The sequence below is a fragment of the Antedon bifida genome, chromosome 4 (genome assembly GCF_963402885.1).
Source record: "Antedon bifida chromosome 4, ecAntBifi1.1, whole genome shotgun sequence".
Lineage (NCBI taxonomy): Eukaryota > Metazoa > Echinodermata > Crinoidea > Comatulida > Antedonidae > Antedon > Antedon bifida.
The window spans coordinates 19,416,795-19,442,354 of NC_136229.1; the positions used below are offsets into that span (position 1 = coordinate 19,416,795).

Genomic DNA, 25,560 nt, shown 5'->3' on the forward strand with positions numbered 1-25,560 from the left:
TTTCAAACGTATGGTAGGATTCTACAAAAACATCTTTCTTTTTGACAAGTTTTAACTTTTACAAATGAAAACAAAAATCAGTTAAAAAAAGTATTTGTTTTATTGTTTTTATTGACAATTCCCTTCAAAAGGGATTAAAGTCTTATATAAAAAAGACTAGTTATGAATGCAATGCACATCTTGCATTCAAAGCTACAGTAGGCCCAAGAAGTGGCTAATATACAGTGGGCCTGGAACATCCAGTACAGTACTACAGTAGTTTCATTCGCTGTCATCTAATCGTTTAGAGTTAATATACTGTACATACATACATACATATTTTACAGGATCCATGTTTTGCATTTGCTGATCCTGTTTATAAGTCTTTTATTCTAATAGAATGCATCAATGTGAAAGAAACTTGATGCTAAAACATACAGTAGATATGGACTGTTACCAGTTACTCAGCTTAGGTACTGAGCACAACCTTTCCAGTCTGGCTTTGATTTTCCTGAAAAACCACATTCCCTCACTACTACCACCAACATTTATATGGTGGTGTGGTTGATACCTTTCACTATACCACTTATATATTCAATGTAGTTGACAAAACTTGCGTTGCCACAATACAATTTATACTCCAACGCTCCTAAAATATTGCTTTATACAGCTGAGCATTCTTCAAGATGGCGTCAACATATCCATGTTGAGCAGTTGCATGGTGTCACTAATAATGGTTGTAGCATCTAGCTTCTTGTCAATTCCAACTCGAAAAGCTTTCTCAAGAAGTATACAAGCAGATTCTATTTTGACAAAAAGAATAATAATATAAATATGGCTTTTTGGACTACTGTACTACTACTACTACTACTGAAAATGTAGTTGGAATGATAGATGGAGAAAGGGAGAGGGAAGAACCCATTTGAAATCCAGTGAATTACTGCAGGCAAGTGCGAGATACGTTGGTGACAGTCTATTCCATAATTGGGTGCCATGGATATGGGATCTGAGAACAATAGCAATTTAATTGGAATAACTTCAGAAAATTGTTACTGTTTTAAGACTTTTTGAATACACAATAATAATAAGAGCATTTATAATGTGCCATATATCCAATCAATGATTTATATAGGCGCAGTACATAGTAGTAAGTACTGTAGTAAGGCTGTTTTAAACAAAGCAAAAATATAAATCGCAATATCTGACCTTGACATAAAAGACAAAACTCTGGTAAATGCTTAATTGCTGTCTCAATAACCTCAGTATCAGAACTGTCTAAACACTGTAAGAAAGCTGGCAAAAACTTGATTGATGTGCTAAAAAATAACAATTTTATTTGTCTTTTTAAAATCTGTTTAAAATCCTCGCATAGTTAAGACAATTATAGAGAATAATAAGCATATATATTGTACCAGTACCAGTACCACTCACCTTGGATTTTGTCGAAGAAGTTTAATGATAAGAGAGAATGCCATAATCCGACATTCTACAGAAGATGCCGACATTAGCCTCATCAAATCAGGCTGTAATAAAAGAAAAGGTATTAAAAATAATAAAATATACTATGCTACTGGCAATATTGAGACAAGCATCATGATTTTATCAAATTTTGCACTAATGCACAATCATCCACTAGTTGGCCAAAGCTGTCTGACCTGTGACTATCCTCTTATTCTTACAAGGGTCACAAGCTTTGTATAATAAATAACATAAGAATACAAAAAACACACATTCAACAAGTAAACTAAAAATACTTACAGAAAAGTTGTCCAAAACTTGCGGTGTTTTGCTACATTGTTCATCAAGATCATGCAAAGTGTCTGTTACATCTGAAAAAATGAATGATTGTCTTTTTAAATACTTCAGCTTATATATATTCCATCAGGGTTTTTTTTGGTGCTGTAGTTATCCATCCTCAGTTGCATAACCACAACAACAAAAAACATGAAGAGACAGATTGTATCATGTATGTCTCCATGGTGATATGCATGAAAGGCATGAAGTAACCATTTCTGACTGTTCAATCCATCAGGAAATTCATTTTATTGTTGGGTTTCTCTTCTTCTTGATACAGATGGCTCAGCTGTGCCAACTTAACTGTTTACTGCCTGGTTTAAAACCCTTTATAGCAGAAAGCATTTAAAAAATGAGCATTATTGTATAATGAGTTACCTTCCGAATCTTGATGTTTGCCTAACCTATCTGTAAACATGGCTATCAAAGATGGCCCCCAGATCTGATCCTTAGAGACGAGCAATGTAGGAGAAGCGGTGCTCTCTCTGCTCGCTAAACCAAACACCTCTTCAGCTGTCTCGGCTCTAAAGCTATTCTCTGTATTTTCAGCGTGATCCTTGGAGGTATGCGTTAGCGTTATACCGGCCAAGATGCACTTTAATTGATGGAGGTCCGGAAGCACAAATGATAATTCACTATTCAAATTAATGAGAAAAAATAATAAATAATAGATATATTAATATTATTATATTTAGGCACATTTCCAAAGACTATAAATATCTAATGTTTTCAATGTCCCAATACATGGGTGACAATCCATTTACAAGATAATTAATTTATTGAGTTTTCCGCTTCAGCAAAATTAGTAGTTCAAACAGTTTCTAAATTCGCAATCAATCAGAACTCAGGAAATGAGTTGTCATGCGTTCATGAGCACTCATGCAAATCAAAAACCTCCTCAGACACGCGATGGAAATGAATATTTCCTCTTGTAGTGGAAATGGTAGCACAATTTTTTCTCTGCGAAAATGTTGGATTTGTGCGAACAATTGTGATTGGATAGCAATTTCTTTTTCAGTGGACAACTTACTTTAGGATATTGGAATACTTCTCCAGGATAGTTTGAGCAGCTGTTGGAAAGTGAGCATTGTACTCGTACAACAACACTACAAAACGACTGTACATGTTTTCAAACGGCTTCTTGTGAACTCCATAACGCTATGAATAAATATATACATAAAACAAAATATATGAAAGTATTTTACCTGGTTAAACGACATACACTTTTTTTCAGACACTTCCAACAGCCAGTAACTTTACAATTAAGGTATGTCTACACTATCAAACTTTATGTGACAAAAAAATGTGATGTGCCCATATATGGACATGATGATGTCATATCATTACCATAATTGGACATTTTTTTTTTCAAACTAGTTTGATAGTGTAGACAGAGCTTTACAGCATGGATAAACTATATCATGCTTTTAAACTATCTCTCAATAGGGAATAGAGTAGAAACAGTCAAAACAGTTCAAATCCTGACACTAGTCCAGTATTGAATCTGACAATAGAGTTATTTCCCTTACTTTAATGACTCCAAAATAAGCATCAATAATTGAATGAAAGGCTTTCCTATCTTGTTTGAAGAGCTGGGGTTGCAGTAACTCCATCAGGCCTAAGATGTTCATGAAGAAAGTTGTTAGCCCGCGATTTCTAAACTCATGATAGCTCACGTTTATACGACCTTGACACAACACAGACATCATTCCAAGTTGTCTGCAAATTAAGCAAAAATTGTATGTTTATTTTCACAATAAATTGAGTTTCAATTGTTTTTCATACATAAATATGTATACAGTAGAATGCCTTCTTCTGGGAACCCCTAATAAGGAACACTTTATTGGGTTCCAAAGATGTCCCCTTAATAGGGTTCTACTGTATTTATATAGGAAGCATAATGTTGAAGAAAAGTTCAGAGTATGTAAATGCAAAATGTTAAGATATAGATTGTTAAAAAGTCGAAGTGAAATTTAGGCTCACAGCAGTGCAGTCAGCAATCTGTATTAGGTGACACAGTCTTTTTTAATTTAGCCATTCACATGCATGTACACAGGACCAACTGTTTAAAGAACCTAGTACATCTTTCGAGACGAGTAGGGGTTACCTCAGTGTACTAGTACACATACACACACAGCCACTGATCATAACTGGGCCCTCTGGAAGACCAGTCTTTGACTGAAGAGGTTACCCAGTATAAATAAATAAATAACAAATTCAAATCCTATCCCAGGGATAAAGGCAATGAGAGAAAAGGCAATGTTAACCAAGGACACAAGACAGACAGGCTACTAGAACAAATAAGAAATCCTAGAAATGTACATTATAGTTACCTTAGCATGAGTATTGGATGAACAGCAGCCAATTTTCTACAAGCTGAGTTAGCTTTTGACACCTTTGCCTTCCATTTCTCCTGATGGTTGATATCAACCAATGACAGCAGTAACCTATGTGTCACTGCATCCACTTTGGAGTGGTTCTTACTGGTGAGAACATCACCCAGATTAGTCATGGAGATTACATCGCAGTCTGCTGGTGCTTGGATGTACAGCTCCAAAAGCAGTGTCTGGTATAGTCTGCATTGGTTACTATTAGGAAATTAACAAAACAATACCTAGTTATAGTGCAAACATAATGTTTGTAACGAATAACGTTCCCTCATTTTATGAATATTGGAGGAACTCATACATAGTTTTAAGAACAGAATTCATGACAGTTGTAATAGTCTGATTAAAACTACAGTTAACATACTTCCACAATCCAACCTACATCAGTATTGGTGCAAATTTATATTTTAGGATTATAGGTTGGTTTTGTGGAAATTTTTTTTTTTCTCTTTTTGTTCTTGTTTTGTATGATTTGTATATGAATGTACTATCTGAAATAAAGGAAATGAATAAATACTTTTCAAAATCTGGTTCAATATGGTGACCAGACAGTATACTTCTAAAGTGCAGTTGTCATATAAATGCTTTTTAACGAATAGAAAACTAAAAAAAAACAAACTCACTTGTTAAGCTGGATATTGCTTATCAAATAAGCCACCACTTCGTCCATGGCTGTTTTGTTATCATAACAGCAATTTAACAGCAAAGGTAACCTAGCTTGTATTATCTCTGAAGATTGCTCGTTATTAGAATGTGCAGGTTGCTTTTGGTCAGACTTCACATCAGTTAAAAGCCCCTCGGCTTCTGTGATTATGTAACGAGCAATTAAACAAACCTCCTTTGGTTTCAGGCACAACGCATTTTCCTCTGATAAGCTCTAGAATTGAAAATAGTACTATATTGTCAAAAAAGAAAACACCTTTTCACACCAATTCACAATTCGAAATAGACTTCTGTAATTGTCATTAAAACCACCACTTTCTGTACTTTTTATTGCGCACAAAAGTATCTAAAACAAACTAAACACTTATACATCACAAAACCTTTACCTTCTGTGCTGTTAACGTCCGTCCTTGCCATAGCTTAGGAATATGAAGACAGGCCCAGATAAAATCAAGAGCAGCAGAAGAATGTATTCTATTGACATAAATAAAAAAAATATTGAAGTTTAAACAAAGGCACACTTGGACATCAACCAAGATAGCACAGATTAAACCCTGTCTACACTATCAAACCAGTTTGACCAAAAAATGTGATGTTCCTATATATGGACATGATAATGTCATATCACTAACATATATGGGCATACCACTACCATATTTGGGCTCATCACACTTTTTTTGTCGAACTAGTTTGATAGTGTAGACAGAGCTTAAAAGCTTTACCAAAGATGCCCAGAAACTACTCTCAAAATTATACTTTTTTTTTCATTTTGATACTTCATTTAAACACTATAATAGTTTAAAATCTTGCCATTTAAAATACATACGTTTTTAATTTGTCATCTTCCAATGTCAGAAGCCATGAAATACAATGATTTAAGTTTTCCCAGCTAGCTTGGTGAGTGAGTACAGCTAGGAGGTAGGGACTGCCAGGGTGTTGCTTCTGCTCACCAATTCCATCTACTAACTTCTTAGAGAATAGCAAGAGTTTCTGAAATTCTGGGGCAGCATCAACAATCTCAGGTTGTAAGAGTTCAAACCAGTCTACTAAAAGCCCTGCAGTTGATTCTAGCAGCACACTATGAAAATAAACATGGTAGTGTAAGCTTCCTCAAATTTTAGAGTAGCGTTAAGTGTTTGGAAAACATGATTAAAACTCTCTCTAGACTATCAAACTTTATGAACCAAAAAAATGTGATTTGCCCATATATGGTAGTGATATACCCAAATATAGTAGTGGTATGACATCATGTCCATATATGGGTACATCACATTTGTTTGTCACATAAAGTTTGATAGTTCAGACAGAGCTTCAGGTAACCGGACTAAAATCTACATATTTATACCTAGTAGATGCTGGAGTGGATGATTTCAGTTTTGTGTCCTCCAAGAGTATATCAACAATTTGTTTTGATCTGACGTTCTGTTGCTGGAATCGTTCTGGCTCACAACCAAAGCACTGGTCTAGAAGTTGGTCCAACTGAACCTTGTCAAAGCCTACATTCTCAGTTTCTGCGGGAAAACAATGAGTACTGCATTAGGGATTGCTATAACATATAATATTCTAATTTATATAAGAATCATAAATTCAAATGCAATCCATTGAGAATAATATAAATTGGAAATGGGAAGAGTAGGTGGGCGTTGACAAAATATCTTGTAGGGGTTTCCTAAAAAAGAATGTTTTTAAATATTATGAATTTTGACATATCGTCCTATATTTACTAAAAAAGTAGTTTCAAGACCATGTGAAATTCATTGATCTAAATATAATAATTGCTAAATATAAAAGTTGCTTACCATTTAAGACTGATTTTGCTAAGGTTTTCTTGGCATGTTTAACAACATTGACCAACGCAGGTTGATCAGGTGCTATCCTATCAAGCACATCCACCAATTGCTCATTACTTGATTTAGTTTTTTTCTACAAGACACAAAATTGTGGAATTAGAAAACTGGCAACTACCACTCCAAGCTGTGCAGACAAGGTGTTGTGCAACAAGGTGCAGTAGCATAAGTTGCAGCTCAACAAGGTACAGTACCTAAAGGTGCGGTCTCACAAGGTACAGTACCTAAAGGTGCGGTCTCACAAGGTACAGCACCTAAAGGTGCAGTCTCACAAGGTACAGTACCTAAAGGTGCGGTCTCACAAGGTACAGTACCTAAAGGTGCAGTCTCACAAGGTACAGTACCTAAAGGTGCGGTCTCACAAGGTACAGTACCTAAAGGTGTGGTCTCACAAGGTACAGTACCTAAAGGTGCGGTCTAACAAGGTACAGTACCTAAAGGTGCGGTCTCACAAGGTACAGTACCTAAAGGTGCAGTCTCACAAGGTACAGTACCTAAAGGTGCAGTCTCACAAGGTACAGCACCTAAAGGTGCAGTCTCACAAGGTACAGTACCTAAAGGTGCAGTCTCACAAGGTACAGTACCTAAAGGTGCAGTCTCACAAGGTACAGTACCTAAAGGTGCGGTCTCACAAGTTATAGTATCTAAAGGTGCAGTCTCACAAGGTACAGTACCTAATAGTGCAGTCTCACAAGGTACAGTACCTAAAGGTGCAGGGCAGCTCCATAAGATGAATTAGAACTCGAACTGTACAGGATATGCATATCCCTCTTCATAAAAAAACATCATTTCAATATAACATAAGATTTAGTGGACCTAAACTATGGAACAAACTACCTTCAAATATTAAAGATGCTGTATCTAAGAAAAGCTTTTCATTTAAACTTAAAAGATATTTCACATCCAAGTATTAATTTTTATTATATTACATTTTATGATAATAATTATTATGATGAGTAACAAGAAGACGAATCAATTCTTAATTTATACCTAAATTATTTTTTTAGTTATTTTTCTTATTTAGTTTAACCCATGTAATGTAAATTTATTTATTTTCCGTGTTGTTTAAATCTTGTCTTTGTTTGGGCATGTCTGCCACAAGCTTTTTGCTTTTTTGAACATGCCTTCTTCAATCATATTACCTTTCTTTACACCATTTTGTATACTGTTTATTTGAAGAAAATAAATGTTACTGAATTATTACAAGATTCAGTACAACATGCAGTTCCACAACCTCCTACAGAGTCACTAATTCAACTTTACCTGAAAGGTTGTTAATATGTTGATAAAACAGGATGATGCGCTATGTCGGTTTCTAAAATTGCTTAGGAATACTTGATCTTCTGTTACTAGTTGATGAAAAGCTTGCACCAGACTCATGATACAGGCATAGTCATCAGCTTGCTTTTGTATCGCCTTATACGACATCTAAATGTAAAAGGTACTTGAATTATTTATCAGGTTTATTCATTTCTACACATTAATTTATTGTCATCAATAGAAAGAATTGATGACCTTTGAACCCAGAATTACAGAAAGAATAGTATTCTGTTAAAAGATTGGCTTTAAAGCTGTCACTACTCAAGATAATTGAAATGATAAAGATATTAATTGGGAGTAATTTATTAGGCAAGAAATAAAACTTACTCTTTGAATATCATGTAATAAAGAGAGTGCCTGCTTGTTGTCAACTGCCTTGAAAACCTAAAGCATAAATAAATAATGTCAATATCATGGTGGTCAGCTAAACATATTATCTTCCCCCAAAGTTCCTGAGGATGTGTGTAGCCTTTTAACAATCTGGAAGTGAAGCTAATTCTGTACAGTAACTAAAAGTAGTCAGCATCATCACATTGTCACAACATGGTACCACGATAGAATATTCAGTAACATTATTAATGAAACTATAGTATACCTGTGTTAGAACAAGTTTCCACTCATTAACATCTCTATACTGCACTTCTTTCAAGGTCACCTTCTGGACTACTGTGGTTGGTTCTACACATTCCATCTCCTCATCTTCAAAGAAGTAATATATACAATTAGAATGGACACAGAGCAAGCAAAATGAGGATGGTAAAATAATTTATGATGCATTAAAGACCAAATTTACAAACTATTTTAAATTTATCTGTCTCTCTCAATGAACATGCTCCGAACAGATTTGGAATCCACTCTAAAAATTTAAAAAAGGTCATTTTTTTTTTACAGTTTTCATCTTTCAAAGAGAAGGGGTAGAGCTGGCTTAGCCTTCCTCTGGATCTGCCAATGCTGTATGGCAACAAAGGCTACTAACATTAATTATTCCTCACTTAAACTTCATCTAATTACGTACCATCTTTGGTAACCTCTGGCTGACTACATCCTAACAGTTTCAGGAAGTCATGGCCACCACTAGCACCTCTCATGTGTTGTACTTCAACTAACTGTGCCATGTACGACTTGTCCACAACCGCCTGTTCCATCGATGAAATATCATTACGAACGGCAAGATCCAAATGGTTCATCAATTTCCTGATTATTAAATAGTGAATTGAAATAAAATCCTCATATAAAACATTTCTTAATTATTATTGATGAAATAATACATATTTAAAACGAAATTGATAATGTTTAATTAGTAGCTTTGAGTCAGGGAGCTAAGTAAGTCAGATGTTTTTCCCCACTCTAAAGTAATTGTAATGAATGTCCCACACATACAAGCTTGAAAAGATCGTTGAAAAGATAGGAAATGTGCATGTGTTTCCATAAAATGTTTGTCTCAGATGGGTATCCCTTTTATTCAAGAAGACTTTTTTTTTTCTAAAGGTTGCATCCAAATTGAGATTGAGGCAAGTTTACCATCTTATTTAAAATATTTAAACTGTATACACATAAAATATTAAGTTGTACATACCCCATACTGTCAACTGGAATTCCAAATGACTGTATGAACAGTATTAGCTGAGAAGGCTCTAAATCTTGCAATGCTAAGAAAGTAAATCAGTAAATAGTAATATGCAGACATTTCTAAAACGCATCATCATTAAACAAACTAATTTAATAAATGAATGAATGATTTGAAGATTCCAAAGGTACTAAACAAAATTCAAGCTTTTTAATCAATTCTTCTCAAATAACCGTTTCTAAAGATATTAGGTTGATTTGCTGTTTACACTAGTAATGACACAGTAAACAAGAATAAGGTATATATAGCAACTATCTGCTGATTTACTGCAGTAACTGCAAGATAATGTTTATACCTGCATCAACAAGTCTTGGCACGGTAGATCGAATCATCCTAAGTTTCAACCAGTCTGGAAGTAAAAGTGCTTCTTCTGAGGTGTCTACAAGGAATGCCGATGGAAGAGGCTCTTCCTCTGGAAACCATGCATCAAGGAGTTCATCAAAGCTTGATGTACCATGACCTAAAAAAGACAAACACAATAGACATACATCATCCAATCTTCTGTATATAAACCTTAAAGATATATTGTCCCCCTGAAAAACATTTTTTTTTAATGTAGTAGTTAACTAAAATTATTTACCTGAAAAAACTGTAATTTAAAGCAAAAAATAGTCAAATTGGCTGGCAGCCAATGGGTTTTTGGTTGAATTTTACCATTTATTTTGTATTTTTATATATTAAAATATTCTTTTTGGGATTTTTAATTTTCCTTCTTCATTTGGAGAGCAATACATCTTTAATAGAGTTTACAACGTTATCTTGTGCAAATGGTTCACCTATGTAGACCTCCTTGTAGGCTTAACCTTGATGCTAATAGCTTACTAGACACAAAGAAAGAAGGTAAAGCAGTGTGTTGAGGTCAAGGAGTTTGGGTGTTGAGAAATGTGTGGATTGAGTGGTGTCAGTTAAACTTACGTGTTGGCTTGCCATAGGTGAGTAGTATAACCATAGCATGTACTACTAGAATATTGATGGTTACCGCCGGACCTCTTGTCCATCGGACAAAGACCTGATCTTGGGTGTCAGACTAAAATTGAAATAAATGTACATTGTCAATATCAAAGACAATTTGGGGGATTGGTTGAGAGTTTGCCATTATTGCAGTTGCAGGTTCAACTTGTGTCAATATCGTGTACAACAGATAACAGAAAATTAAAACTTTATCAAACAAGCTAAGAACTTTAGGCCTCTTAAGCTCGGTCTACACTATCAAACTAGTTTTACAAAAAAACTGTGATGTGCCCAAATTTGGTAGTGATCTTCCCAAATATGGTAGTGATATGACATCATTATGTCCATATATGGGCACATCAAATAAAGTTTGATTGAGTATAGACAAGGCTTTAATATACACAGCACCTGGTAGCCCATTGGTTCTTGAAATGTATTCTTTTACTACATACCCATGAATATGCTTCCATCGTCTGATGCTTTTTTGCTCTTAATAGATACTGGTTAAATATGTAGAGCATGGCTGTCAACGTCTGGTCCGCAACATCATTTGATTCTCTATCTTGACATAATACACAATGCATTATTGTCGGTCGTTCAACTATTAACTGAGCCAGGTCCTTGAAAAGAAAAAACATTATCAATTTGTGACTATTGTACTAACATTGATTTATATTACCTATGTATATACGAGGACATGATTGGTTGAAATAGCATCATATGACAACAATATTCCCTGTTATAAATATCTGTATAATAGTATTCAAGCTTGTGCAGGAATTCACTTTGTAGTTCTGCTGCTTGGTAAAGTTCCTATTGTAGTTTAGATTTTTAATACAAACTTACCAAAGCTAGAGTAGCCATGTAATGCAGCTGGTACCTAGGGGCTCGTTTTGACAAGAACACAAAGTAAGCTGAAATAGTTTGAGGATCCGTTTCAACTTGGCATGCCTAGAAAAGTAAAAACGATGAACAATATAAACGGATATTGTGTTAATTTGAATTCAAATATGCAAATGAGATGGAATAAATATCTCTATACTTGTTGCGAGCACTTCATCTATGAAATAAAAATCAAGCACATAGCCAGGGGGTTCGTAGGGTTTGACAGAACCCCTTTTCCTTAAGTGCCATTTTAAATCTAGAGACAAACGGAAAAATGATAGCAAATTATTTTCAGCTACTAGGTAGACCTAAATGTTTTCTTCAGTTGCTTACGCTTGCACTTGCCCCAATTCATGGAATAAACGCCCCCCCCCCCCCACCCCACCCATAGATTGATACTAACTTGTATTAGAGACTGACAAGCTGTTTCTCTAACAGACTCAAAGTGAAATATTGATGGCATTTCCTGCAAAAGCCATTTGTGAGATTTGATAAGCTCATCGCAATAAATCTCTTCTTCTTTGTCTGGAGAGATATCATCTGTACCTGCCAATACATCTGACAATGCCTACAAAAGAAAAAAACATTAAAATCATTATCATTAACAACAGTTTAATATTCATTAAAAATAATTACTTACATTGAAGAACTTAAGAATAACAATTTATTCTACAAATACTTGAGTTAATACAGTAGTAACAATTGTTAAAATATGTATTTTTTATTTTTTGGTTTTATGTAACATTCAGAGCTGAAGATTAAGGCACTCTTCATGAAACTGCCTGAAGTACATTAAAATGCTCAATTTATAATTAGCATATTTGACTATTTATTTCTATAGTTAATCATCCATTGAAATAAATTGATAATACTAAAATAAACAGTAATGTATTAATGCAGAAGAAGACAAGCATACTGCAGTAAACCATGTATACCTTAGCAGCTTGCACTCTGGCTGAATGATGTTGAGAACTAAGTCTCTGGAGAAAGTAATCCAAGATTTCACAAGTGGTCTGTTCCTCACTGTCCCTTCCTCTCACCAGAAACTGTATACGCTTTAATAGCTGTTCATGTTTATTGATTTTCTACAAAGCACAAAAACAATTCATAGCTTGACTTTTACTTCTGAATTAGTATATAAAAGTGTCAGGTGCAGATACAGGTAGCCGCAGATACAATAATGTTTTTTTTAACAAGTCAGTGATGATAATTTATGTTTTCAAACAAACTGAGCTAATGCTTGGATTCCACTAGAGACGCAACAAAACAACATAACGCAATGTATGGGATTTGACCAATCACAAGCGATTATTCAAACTGTAGCTCGTCATTGGTCAACTCGCTTGCGTTGTGTCTACGTCCTAGTGGGAACCAAGGATAAGGGTAGAGTAGCTGCATGGATAGAGTAAAGGTACATATTAGCATTGGTTTTTGGACTTTTAGAAGAATACCTTTTTACGGCCTAAAGTAGTACCTCAAGCCTTGGATCCAAGATTTTTAAACAGTGGGACAGATGACTTAACAATTGTCAAGTGCTGAACTATAATGTCCTATTATTGTAATTTTCAAAATTAAGGGGAAACCCCTCCAAACCATTGTATTCGATGAAAGTGGAAGATATTAGTTGGTGAGGTGTTTTCCTGAATGATTGCATGATCAAAATGGTACTGGTATGATCAACTAGCGTTCCTGTTCCCAACTAACATCCCTTCATAGAAGTACTTATGAAGAAGTCAATCTGTGGCGACTATAGAATGGACTCGAGACCCGACTATCTTTGACTTTTAAAATGATACAAGTTTTGAATTATTTGTTAGGATAGAAATGTACGATGTATGATGTATACGTTTATTAAAAATTATATATAAATTGCGATGAGAAAACAGTTTATTTTATCATTAAATACTTTCATAAAGCTTTGTATACACTATCAAACTTGTTTGACAAAAAAAAGTGACATGACATCATCATGTCCATATATGGGCAAGTCACATAAAGTTTGCAGACAGAGCTTTAAATATTATTAATAAATTACCTGTGTCTTTTGTTCATCTTTTGATTCTACATCAAACTGATCTTCTGCTGCGGCATCTAAATCATGCAAAAGAAACTCACAAAGAGACTGCACAGGAAGAACATCCAGAGAACTCTCAGATGAATTAACAAGTTCAGCTAGCCAGGGTTTGGATTGTGATGTTCCCTAAATAATCATTTAAACACTACAAATTTATATATATATATATACACCTGCATATTCATCTAAATAATCAAAAACAATTATATAATTATATAACAGTATAAGCAATACAGGGCATGTGACGCAGTGTACTGGACTTTGGACTACTGATCGTGAGTTTGAATCAAAGGTTTGTCACATTGCTTGTATCCTTAAGCAAGATACTTTGCTTCTTCTTGCCACTCTCCACCCAGGCGTACAAATGGGTACCTGGTATTAGGTCAAAACACAACTGCGCTGGTTACGGCTGCAACATTATGGCAGTATGTTTCCATAAGTGTTTGATCCAAAAAATTACCGGGATAATAATGTGAAGCGCTTAGAAGCTTTGTGCATTAAGCGCTATATAAGATAGACGTATTATTAATACATAAAATAAATAATAAAATGAAAAATATTCACAAATTGTTGCTATAGTAAAATTGGAAAGTTAGACTTAATGAACTTTTTACCTGTCGTTGAATGACTTCGAGAAGAAAGTCTGGGTTTCTACTTCTGCAAAGACGAATGCCTAACTGTACTTTTACATTCAACTGACTTAGTAATTTAAGAATATTAGTTGGCGGTTTTCTAGCTGGACCACTGAAAGAAAGGTTTGTACAAACTTAAATACAATGTTATGACAAATTAAGAATTTCAGATAGGCACTGAGGTGACTACAACGCAAGCGTGAAACACGTACAATAGATTAAAAATACATAGAAATACATTTGACAAATGCTTATTCAGATATTAGATGCATTACATCCTTGGTGGGGGACTTGTGCATGACTTGGCTCCACAAAGCTCTGTCTACACTATCAAATTTGATGTGCCCATATATGGACATGATGTCATATCACTACCATATTTGGGTATATCACTACCATATTTGGGCACATCGCACTTTGTCAAACTAGTTTGATAGTGTAGACAGAGCGTAAGAGCTTTTATATATTTATTTTAATGTGTATGTAAAATGTCATGTTTAAACCAAGGTTCTCCAACTTCACTTTCACCCTAAAGGCCAATTTACACAGACGAGCGGTAACGGTAATAAAAATATAGAATCTATGTTATTCCTTATGACCATATAGGATAGATACATGGGACGAGCTACGCTGTTTTTCCGCTTACTGTTACCGCTCGTCTGTGTAAATTAACACTGTCTTTTGTTATATTGCCATTATTTGGTAATGTTGTTGTAGAGACAAATACATAAAATCAAATTCAGTATTCTGACAAAAGCTTATAATTATTGTTTACCGTGTATTCATAAACATCAACTGAGACAGAAACAGACTATTAGCCTCTGTGATTTGAGTTCGTGTTGATGCTGCCGCTAGGTGACTCTCAAACACTAGAATCTCCTGTTTCTCCATGTTACACATCTAAACCAATTAAATGATAAACAGAAGAATAATATAGTATTATATATATTATGTAATATAATAGTATTCTCAATGTACTTAGTATGAAGTACAAATCATGTCAGAGTAGGGCAAACATCTGACCAATTACTCAAAACCTGGACGCAAAGCTACTCCACAGTAGTTACAAACAATTACAATCCTGTTGGTGCAGTACCCAATGCTTACTTGGGCTTGAATCTAACCCCTAGCCATCAGCGCAAGCTCAGTGGTCTAGATGTATGAACACCAGGCTAGTGATCTGGAGATCGTGGGTCCGAGTCCCACCTGAGAATTACTTACTACTAATTTTCATTGTACTTAGTATGAAGTACAGATTACATCAGAGTAGGGCAAACAAGCAAGGGCTAACATTACCTGTAGTTCACGGTTGTGAGCATCGTCTACTGTCCTCTCATCTGAAGTATTGGTTGGTGGTGGATACGTGTAGTTACTAATTTAAACACAAATATAATTTCTCACTTTAGATGTTTTTCATAGATATGCGTGTAAGTTTCTTACTTTAACTTTTGTACACACACATACACTTGCAAGACTTTATCATTTACTTAAAATAGTTTTCATAGATATGCATGTAAATACATGAGACGAATATCAAGATTACAGTTCATAATATAAAATTAGTTTCTTACTCAAACTTTTGTACACACACATACAATTGCAAGACTTTTACTTTAATCAGGTAAAACACTTACTTTGTCATTATCATCTCCATTAGGCATTTCAACATTGGATAATGCTTCCACACAATACTGCCTATATTTTGAAAAGGAAGAAGGAAGGATAAAACATTTATTTAGTGATTATATTATATACACATGGTTGTCTATTGATATCGTTATTCAATAGATGTACTTATGCAAGCCATTTTACTTACAGTTGCCTCTCTCCACCTAGGTAAGCGCTATATAGTAATGATCTTATTAATATTACTTCTTCTCTACTTTACTTTTGTTTCTCACCAGACTGTTTATAGATGACAAATAAGTGACTAGCTGACAATACATATTGAATTGTTTGACAGCCAAAACACCATAATTTAACTCTTTTTCCATACGGAGGTCACAAGGTCTGCATCATGCATAGATATAAGAAATCCGAAAGATATATCGTCAACTCCAGTGCATTCAAAGCACAGACTTCTCCATAAGATCCACCTTCACTGCCACCTAGTCCGGCCTCTAGCCTTCGGCTTATATTATCTCTATGGCATCATGTAATTTATTTAGTATTTTTTCAAGCATCCTTTTGTCTGATCATGCTAGTATTTAGTTGCTACTTCATTGCTCTTTTGTGGTAATACCATGCAGGTGTACAATAGATACCATAAGATACCTCTATGGTAGAGATTGTGGTACCACTCGTTAAAATTCAAACTTCTTACCAATTGTAGAAGGATTGAAGGCTGCGAGCATAACCAATAACAACCATCCTTTCCAGTACAACTTAGAAATAGCAAGACTTGGAGGTTGATACCTAAACAAACATTATTAAAATTAATATCTACATCTGGTCTAAAGCTCTGTCTACACTATCAAACTAGTTTGACAAAGAAAGTGTGATGTGCCCAAATATGGTAGTGATATGACATCATCATGGGCACATCACATTTTGTTTCATATAAAGTTTGTATACTGTAATTTTTACATATTTCAAATGTATGTGTAGGCTGATTCATTACATTGTGTTTCTTGGGTAAGCCCTTAAATCCAACCCTTGATCCAATTTGTTACAAATGTCCCATACAGTAGAACTACTTAAGTGGGGCCAAAGTGGTATTTATTTAGGCATTTATTGGATTGATGTTTGGGTTTCAGTACGATACAAATGAAAGCACTGTATTAGACAAAACAACAGTAATATTTACCCTTGTGGTAAAGCTATATTTTCTGGATGATGGAAGGCACACAGGTCCAAGACAAAGTCAATTAACTGCTGTTTTTCAGCTTGAACTGGATTGTAGTCTATGAATAAGAAATTGTTAATTAACAAAAGTCATTTTTAAATTGGATACAGTCAGCTGTTCCTAACTATTGGTTTTCTGAAAACTCTGAATCTGTCAGAATGTATTTTTGTTGTCATTTGGACCTAGAATCCACCAAGACTGTGTTGAGAAATCAAGTGAGGATGCACTTCCTAATGTTCCCACATGCACACAAACTATTAACATAATTTAATTAGTTTCTATGTCATAGGTCAATGATATGTCAATGTAAATAAAAATCTCCCTAGTACCAGTAGACATAAAGTGTAGACATTAAGTAAAGTAAAGGTGAGTCCCGTGTTCATTCTAAACATAGGGGAATGAGCTGTTAGGAGCTCATTGTACTAAGCCTCAGCATTATGTGGTAGGGTGGCCAGTTTCTTTCCACGCCGCCTTATCCTCCCTAGTATTTTCAACCAGGTACTCATTTACAGCTGATAGACTGGGAGTTGTTGGGAATTGAACCGGGGTCTCTCTGTATGACAGTCAAGTGTCCTAACTACTTGACTACCCAGCTCCATACCAAAGTTTTTTATCATTGCAACAGCTGCCCGCTGAACCATTAATTCAATTATCTCCAGTGCCTCTTGAGGGGGGACAGGTAACTGGCGATTTAAACCAATTAGGAGAAGACGAATCAATGTATCCTCCTCCACTGGTATACCAAAAAGCAAGACATCTAATACATTACAAAGCCTAGAAAAAAATATTTCAATGAGGTTGAGTTATATAAGAATAATAATATCACATTTATATAGCGCCCTTTTCATGAGTAATCATGCTCAAAGGGGCTTTACATAGCACATTATTACCCCGGTCATTTTTTGGATCAACTACGTATGGAAACATACTCCCATAATGCAGCTAGTAATCTGAATCAGCACATAGTTGTGTCTTGATCTAACCTATTTTATACACCTGGGTGGGGAGAGGCAAATGTAAGTAAAGTGCCTTGCCGAAGGATACAAGCAATGCGGCGAGAGTTGGATTCAAACCCCGACCTCACAATCGGTAATCCAGCATCCAACACACTTCGTCACATGCTCTCACAATAGTTGAATAGAATACAAACATTGATACAACTGATTGTTTTCCAGCATAGTGTTGGTATAATTCATGTTTTAGTATTTGGATTTGAAATAGAAGAATTTTCTTGGTACATGATATACAAATATCAACATTATGAGTGTCAGTCGTTATTGTCAGGAGTGGTAGAATAAGTACAGTAAACATGCACACAGACTGTTAAACATAGAGTATGACCAGTGGCATAACACAGAGCCCTGAGGCCCCTGGTTTAGGAACCTTAAGTGGCCTGGAGGCTTCGGGTGCCTTTAGCCTTTTCGACATATTTTAATGCCTGTTTTTCCTCTGGGAACCGGGGTTTAGCCAGTGAGTGCTCATAGCCGTTACACCACTGAGTATGACTCCAGTTAAGAGGACACTGACCAAGCAAAGTGTCTCTGTATACTCTAAATATGGGTTGGCTGTAGTATTAAATCTATTTCCTCACAGAAAAAGAGTAAAGGTTCCTCCACAGCTGCTCCACAGTAACTTCCGAAAGAGCAAGACAAAAATGATATTACATATTTCCATGTTGAAAACGACTTACGTTTGGTCAGATGCCTGTGGCCAATTGTCCAGCTTGCAATATGAAGTTAGACCATCCATTAAAAGAACCCTACGCAAACTTTAATGAAAAAAACAATGGTTTGCTACACGTATGGTTTTTATGGATCTACATATAGTGTCTTATTTGAAACGTAAGTGCAGATATATATTTTGTTTATCTATATTTATTTACCAAGGTAGAAACAAACTTTGGATGTTCTGATACATCTTGGGTACAACTGTGTGGAGCCACCAAACTGCATCACGCTGGATTGTGGAAACTATTTTCTTAAAGCCTCGTATAATACCTGAAAATATAATAATCATAAGAAAAATGTAAACAAACTGTTATACCCTTTTTACATCGTCAAGCTTATAACAAACCTGTGTCGTGTCCGGATAAATTTCCTTTTCACACGTTTTACTCGACGCTGAATACATTCCGCATCATTTACCAGGGTAGTTGAGCTACCCAGGTAACTTTTTACGTCATTTACACTGCCCTACATTTCCACGTCTCGGGTACGACTTGAGTAACACAATTTCGGATTAACTCCGCATTTTTGCTGGCAGTGTAAAACGGGTATTACTTACAATAACAAATTCTATAGGAATAAAATACAAAATTGTTCTCACCGACTGGAGCGTCCTTTTTGAGTGCCACTTCTTTGACAGCTGGAGATATGGCTGTAAGCATTATTGACAGCAAGATCAAATCTGTTGTACTTTGCAACATTCTTTCCTACAAATAAAGCATAAACTTAGCGACCGTATAAGGCCATGGAAAGTAGATTACATGATTCTGGTCATTTGCTCATGTGCAGAATTCAGGATATGAAAGATACAATTTTTCCAAAATCATGGACACACATGAGAACCATATAATGTATTTCTTCTGGCCTAATGTATAATTCAAACAGGAATTTAAATTACTTTATCCCTTTTCAACCTTTTACAAAATTGTTACCTTGGTGTTTTATATTTACCTTAATTTGTTGGTCTAAGTCAACAAACGCTGAATCAAGTCGTTCTTTCATCAGTCCACGGCAAAATGCTGCCAAGTCAATCTCATGTCGCAAGGAACGAACAATTTCACGAAATAGAGCTCGCAGAGCACGTAGATAGTCGTCTCGATTCATCAATAACTCTTGAAATACACTTGCTAAACACTTGACAAATAATTGGTCGGAAAAAAAATAAGAATTAAAATTTTAACCAAAGTATATCATTACTAAACAATTGGTGACTTTATAGTTTACTGCAATAACTAACTATTCTATCTAACTAACTATTCTAACTATTCTAACTAACTAACTATTCTAACTAACTAACTATTCTATCTAACTAACTATTCTAACTAACTAACTATTCTATCTAACTAACTATTCTATCTAACTAACTATTCTAACTAACTAACTATTCTAATTAACTACTATAACTAACCAACTACTATAACTACTATAACGGACTATTGTAACTAACTGTTGTAACTAACTGACTATTGTAACTAACTACTATAACTAACTAACTGTTGTAACTAACTGACTATTGTAACTAACTACTATAACTAACTAACTACTATAACTAACTAACTGTTGTAACTAACTGACTATTGTAACTAACTACTATAACTAACTATTGTACCTAACTACTATAACTTACTACCAGTGTAGTTATGCATACCAAATGCTGATCCCCTTCAATTATCTCCAATCTACAATTACTGGAGTAACTGCAACAAAATGTACTTACGTTAGCACTTGCTTCTGGGGAGTGGTTGAAAAGAGTGGCCAACATCACCATGTTGTTTGGATTTCGTGCGCTGGACAGCTCATTGTAGATCACATGTTTGATAACAATATGCAGATTCTCGGAATCAAATTCAACAAGTTCCCTGAAAAATAAAACACAATCGTTTTATTTCAAATAATACAGCCACTGAGATGATTGAAAAGCAGGTGTCCCAACAATGGTCTTTATTTAGAGGGAGGCTTATACAGCAGTGGCTGTATTCACCAATCACACTTAAGTAAAATATTTCCCTTAAATATTAAATAAACAATAAATATTTAAGTATTTCCCTTAAATTTTATTCACTTAGATAGGATATTTTTTTAATTTTTAGGGTAAGTGTTTCACTAAAGCCTGTTTTTCTGTCGACGTTATTCGACGCTATCGTCGTTCATTGTTAACAGTTCAACGACGATCGTTTGAAAACGATCAAGTTGAAATGATAGCGAGTACCTTTTCCTGTATTATCGTTAACATTTCAATGTTTACATAGAAGATCGCCGATTATTGTTAACGATAGCATCGACTAACGTCGACAGGAAAACAGGCTTAAGTGTGAAAGGTTCTTACTTAATACAAGTCATATAATGGTTGACAAGTTGCTTTGTCTTCAATCGGATCTTGATCAGGTGACTAATAAGGTCACGGTCTGATTGGTTCTTGGAGCTACAGTTCATACAGATGGACATCAAAACCTCTTGTGCTTGTCTTGTGATCTGCAAAATGAACTCAATGTATATAAATTCTATTAACTGGTGTAGGACCCTACAATTGAAGTTTACTTCTAGCAAAGTGCCTTTTATTGTAACCATGTTTATTGTTAGCTATTATGTAATTGCTATTAAATCTTTTGTTTAAAAAAAAAGACTATTGGGTACTAAAAAACCTCAGTCACCTTAGGATTTTGCAGCCACATCTCGAGTCTCGGAACCACAAGTAATCGTACTTCTGTCAATCCAGCCGTCACGGTTAATAAGCGTAGCAGGTTACGTGAAATATCCATCGCTTGTCGTCGTGCAAGTTGTTCCTTCACCAAATCCAAAATAAACTTGTCTATGTTGCTGGCAATTAAGCTATATCTGTACAGAAAAATCATTAATAACAATATTACTAAAGATTTTATGCATACGCAGATAAAGGCCAAGAAACCAATGCTCTGATTTAACTCCACCTCCCCTCTCCCAAATTTAAGCTTCCCCCACCTCCTTCCCTCGACTTCCCAATTTCAGAGGAGTCTTGCTTACCTTGGGCATGTTGCACTTGCAGACTCTTCTGAAGAAAGACTCTCTGTGGTGTCTGCAGAATTACCATCAGCTGGATCTGTGACATTATCGCTCTCATCGTGTAGAGGACTGGCACCTACAAGACAATATATATACAGTAGAGACAGGGATACCATTGGGAGGGCCAGTTATATGATCAGTGGCTGTGTGTGACAGTGGCTATGTATGGCCTAGTACACTGGGATAACCCACTACTTGTCTAATAAAGATGTATTAGGTTCTTTAAACTGCACATGAGCAAGATGTGTACACTGGATCTACGGTTTATAGTCCTTAAGACTTGTTCTACCACCAGAACCATGGAGTGAGTGAGCTTTGAACACTTGCCGATGTTATGGATACGTAATTACGGTCCAACTGTCTTAACCGCTCGACCACTCATTCGCCCCGTAATAGGAGTGTCCACTTAATAGGGGATGGTTATTAAAACCTGTATCTCCCCTTGTTTGTTTCACAAGGAAGTGTTCCCTTAAGCGTGGTTCCCAGCACAAGGAAATAAGCGCAACGTAAAGTGATTTGACTAATCACAAGTGATTAAAAATTGATTTATTCAAAATGCGTCTTGCGTTGCATCCTAGAGGGAACCAATCTTTAATAGGGTGTACAAATTGAGGGGCTCCACTGTAATTAAAGATCTATAATCAGAATTTTTAATTGAGGATTTTGTAAAATCGTATTACTTACTAGATGCAGTTACATCAGGAGAACCACTAATCAGTCTGGTTGAAAATAGATCCATGCTTTGAGGAGGCAATCTCGTCCCAAAAGCCGTCAATACATTTGTTATAAACTCCTTACATTTTGGTTGATCCACCCATACTCTTTCTCCAAGGCTGTCTTCAATATATACCTATGAAATAACATAATAAAGTATTTATATACAGTTTAGAGTTTCTCTGTTTCTGCTTCAGAAGTGTATAACTTTGGTGATTCCCATTTGTGAATCTATGATAAGGAATAGGGTATACTGTATCAACTTGATCTCTGTTGAATTTTTACTTGTATAGTAGTTTTGTTTGTTTGCACGATAGCGCCTACAATTTTAAAGTTATCATTCTAAATATTTCGGTGTAGGTATAGGTATATACTTACAGAACATGCCTATTAAAATTCAAGAAAATTGGTTCATTGATAACTTCAAAAAATAAAAAAAATCTGTATTCTTTTAAATTGACCGATTAACATGTGGCAACATTTTGCCAAGTACTTCACTCTAATGGTCTTGATATATGATGATAAAATGCACATTATGCTGCAGTAAGCTGCAGCAAAGAGCTACCAAATTGTATATGCTCTATAGCTACAGTGTCACTAAAAAGCATGGGTACTTACTTTCACAAAATCTTCAGGCCAGTTATCTTCCTCAGCAAATGCAGTCATAAGTAAATTACAGGCAAGGACAGACACTAGTGGATTACCCTTACTCTTGAAGCTAAGCCCAATATCACGCTTTAACAAACTACATATAGACTGAGAAAATAAAGTAGAAAAATGTATTAGTTGGTTGGCCTAGATTCTGGAGAGGTATGCTCTAGTGCTAAACATATTGATTAGCATAGAGGAATGTTCCAGTGTAAACAAGACATAAGAAAGGCATTGGGATTTTCATAGCTGGTATGAATTAGAAAAATTGAAAAAATAGAAAAACTACATTGTACCGCACCTCCATTACAACCTTCGACAAAAATATGTGAGGTTTGGATTTTGCTAGGTACATCATGGCTAAGTAAAGCGTGGAGTCAGGCTTGGCTCGATTCTGTCGCAGAGTCTTTACAGCTCCACACATCAAGGCATCCACATGGTCATCCTCTTCATTAGTATCTGCTTCAATCACTTTATCAACAAGCTCCTTAGGCTGCACTGAAATAGAATGTTTTTAATAGTTTAATACTTAGTTCTTAGGAAAGCACAATGCTTGGTTTATAAATCAAGAGAATCAACAACCAACAGGACTTGTAACAGACTGTCATTTGATCTTATGTCTGGCTGCGACAAATACCAAAAGTACTCTGTGTACATATTCTCTGCAGTGCAGTGTCTGTTAACTAAACATTTGACAAAGCCAATTGGCCAATCGAAAATCAGTCAAAAAGTTTAGGGGCCTGGAATTGATCATGTTGCAGCCACAGATAAACTCTTTGATCTCCGAATCTCAGCATCCTGTTGTCAGATTGCCTTGGTTAAATTTTAGACCCATTCACAGTTACCTTCTATAGCAATAGAATCACCATGTGTGGTAGTAGTCGAAGCACTAGGAGATGCAGACTTTTCAAATCCTCTGCCTAGAGGAGTTAACGTTGAAGGGCCTAGCAACTTGCGCTTTGCATCGAATGGTGGTAAGCTTGATCCTGCTTCTCGTTTTCGGTCATGAATCGAGGGTCTCGAAGATGAAGGCTTGGAATCAGAACTTTTTGCACCTAGAGCGATCACATCTTTCGGATGGTGAACTACAAGAAAACGTAAGAAATTATCATTGAAAACACTGAAATTACTAATAATTGTGTAATTGATAGGCTGTGTCATGTAGTTAAGCATATCTAAAAATATATATCCTGTCTTGGAAAGAGATAGAGATTGCTATAATATATCTTAACAATACATTACCCAGAGTGTACCAAGGTAATCCTAGCAATGCCTTCTTTTGGCATGTGTACAATTTAACACAAGTCATACATAAACAATGTAAGTACAATTTCTTTTTTTACAATTGTAATATATGCTTTTGTTTTTGTCATTGATTGATATGGTTGTTTGGGTACGATCCCAAAAAAGAAAGTGGCAAATTTGGGAGATTTTAATTAAAAATCAAACTAAGGACCTAGTCTGGTGGTATTAAATAACATCATAATATTATTAATTAATATTTTAAATTAATATTATATATGAATTAATTTAAATTATCAATTAAATATTATCATAAATATATTTTTATTTTAGCTTCTTTAGAGTGTTACTAAAAAATACATTTGTTTGCTAAAAACGTATATTTTTATTAGTAATTTTACACAGGATTGGGTTCTGCATATTTTTAGGCCTCTGTCGCAACACTACCGCCGGCCCACCAGACATCATTGTGCCCCAGTCGATCGGCGTGAGTAAACATTGCTATTCGGGGCCTACACAAAGCGGGTGAAATAAGAGTTTATAATTCATCACCAGGTTAACTAAACATGCCAGATATTTAGCTTACCCCTCCCTCGTGCTGGCTTTCTACCTCCCTTCCACTCCATAACCCGATAATATAGTTAATTTCTGGCAAATTTTGATAAGTAAAAAACTTAGTAGTTTCAGCGGAACGACATGTTTTGGTTAGCGCCACCAACGTTTTTTCTTCTCTTTCCCCCGTGGTGCCGGTGGCATTATTTTTTTTCCTATGAGATTAAGGCATAACTCATGAATAATGGGACATTATAGAGGCTTTAACCTATTACACTGGAGCCTTCGGTTCGAGGTCTTTGAAGAACATGTTTTTTTTAATACAGTAGTTGATAGATCAACTATCTTGCAATTTTTTATAATAGAAAATAATTAAGTTAATGAATTATTCATGATTTCTGCCTTCCCGGTGTAAATCAACTCAATTCGGCCTCTGTATTGTTTTTTAAAAGTTTTTCATTTATTCAAGGAAAATCGTAATAAATAAACTAAAGTAGAAAACCGCAGGGTTCGATTCGTTATTTAATCACAAAGGAAACAACCAAGATACAGTATAAAATAATTATGACTAACCTAACAATGAGCTGTGACAATAATTGAACTAATACAAATTGTAAACTTTTAGAAATTTGTTTTC

The 25,560-nt window shown here is 35.2% G+C and overlaps 1 protein-coding gene across 1 annotated transcript; it reads right to left on the reverse strand.

The window, feature by feature from the left end:
• Nucleotides 1–81: 81 nt before the first annotated feature.
• Nucleotides 82–25,076, reverse strand: LOC144839516 (integrator complex subunit 1-like). Its single transcript, XM_078694909.1, has 45 exons — nt 24,958–25,076; nt 23,975–24,214; nt 23,431–23,627; nt 23,100–23,237; nt 22,452–22,617; nt 21,729–21,843; nt 21,380–21,563; nt 21,055–21,200; nt 20,446–20,587; nt 19,680–19,862; nt 19,330–19,435; nt 18,887–19,001; nt 18,695–18,772; nt 17,606–17,778; nt 16,966–17,062; nt 16,483–16,574; nt 15,794–15,854; nt 15,456–15,531; nt 14,935–15,059; nt 14,142–14,271; nt 13,489–13,653; nt 12,389–12,538; nt 11,857–12,021; nt 11,415–11,519; nt 11,021–11,188; nt 10,533–10,644; nt 9,913–10,077; nt 9,567–9,639; nt 9,006–9,184; nt 8,586–8,689; nt 8,318–8,374; nt 7,934–8,098; nt 6,623–6,746; nt 6,169–6,334; nt 5,650–5,901; nt 5,210–5,297; nt 4,784–5,037; nt 4,107–4,361; nt 3,303–3,492; nt 2,804–2,931; nt 2,152–2,408; nt 1,738–1,808; nt 1,411–1,502; nt 1,186–1,295; nt 82–782 (listed from the first exon to the last, which is right to left on the reverse strand). Exons 1-45 carry the CDS (start codon nt 24,995–24,997, stop codon nt 661–663), a joined length of 6,321 nt encoding a protein of 2,106 aa, XP_078551035.1. The 5' UTR covers nt 24,998–25,076; the 3' UTR covers nt 82–660.
• Nucleotides 25,077–25,560: the final 484 nt, after the last annotated feature.

What these genes read in the sequence shown, in the direction of transcription:
- LOC144839516 (XM_078694909.1), bottom strand. Translation starts at nt 24,997, where the DNA reads ATGGAGTGGAAGGGAGGTAGAAAGCCAGCACGAGGGAGGG. An exon ending in ACATGGCTACTCTAGCTTTG is followed by an intron (nt 11,189 to 11,414) that starts GTAAGTTTGTAT and finishes TTTCTTTTCAAG; the next exon opens with GACCTGGCTCAGTTAATAGT. An exon ending in CACCTATGGCAAGCCAACAC is followed by an intron (nt 10,078 to 10,532) that starts GTAAGTTTAACT and finishes TGTCTTTTTTAG; the next exon opens with GTCATGGTACATCAAGCTTT.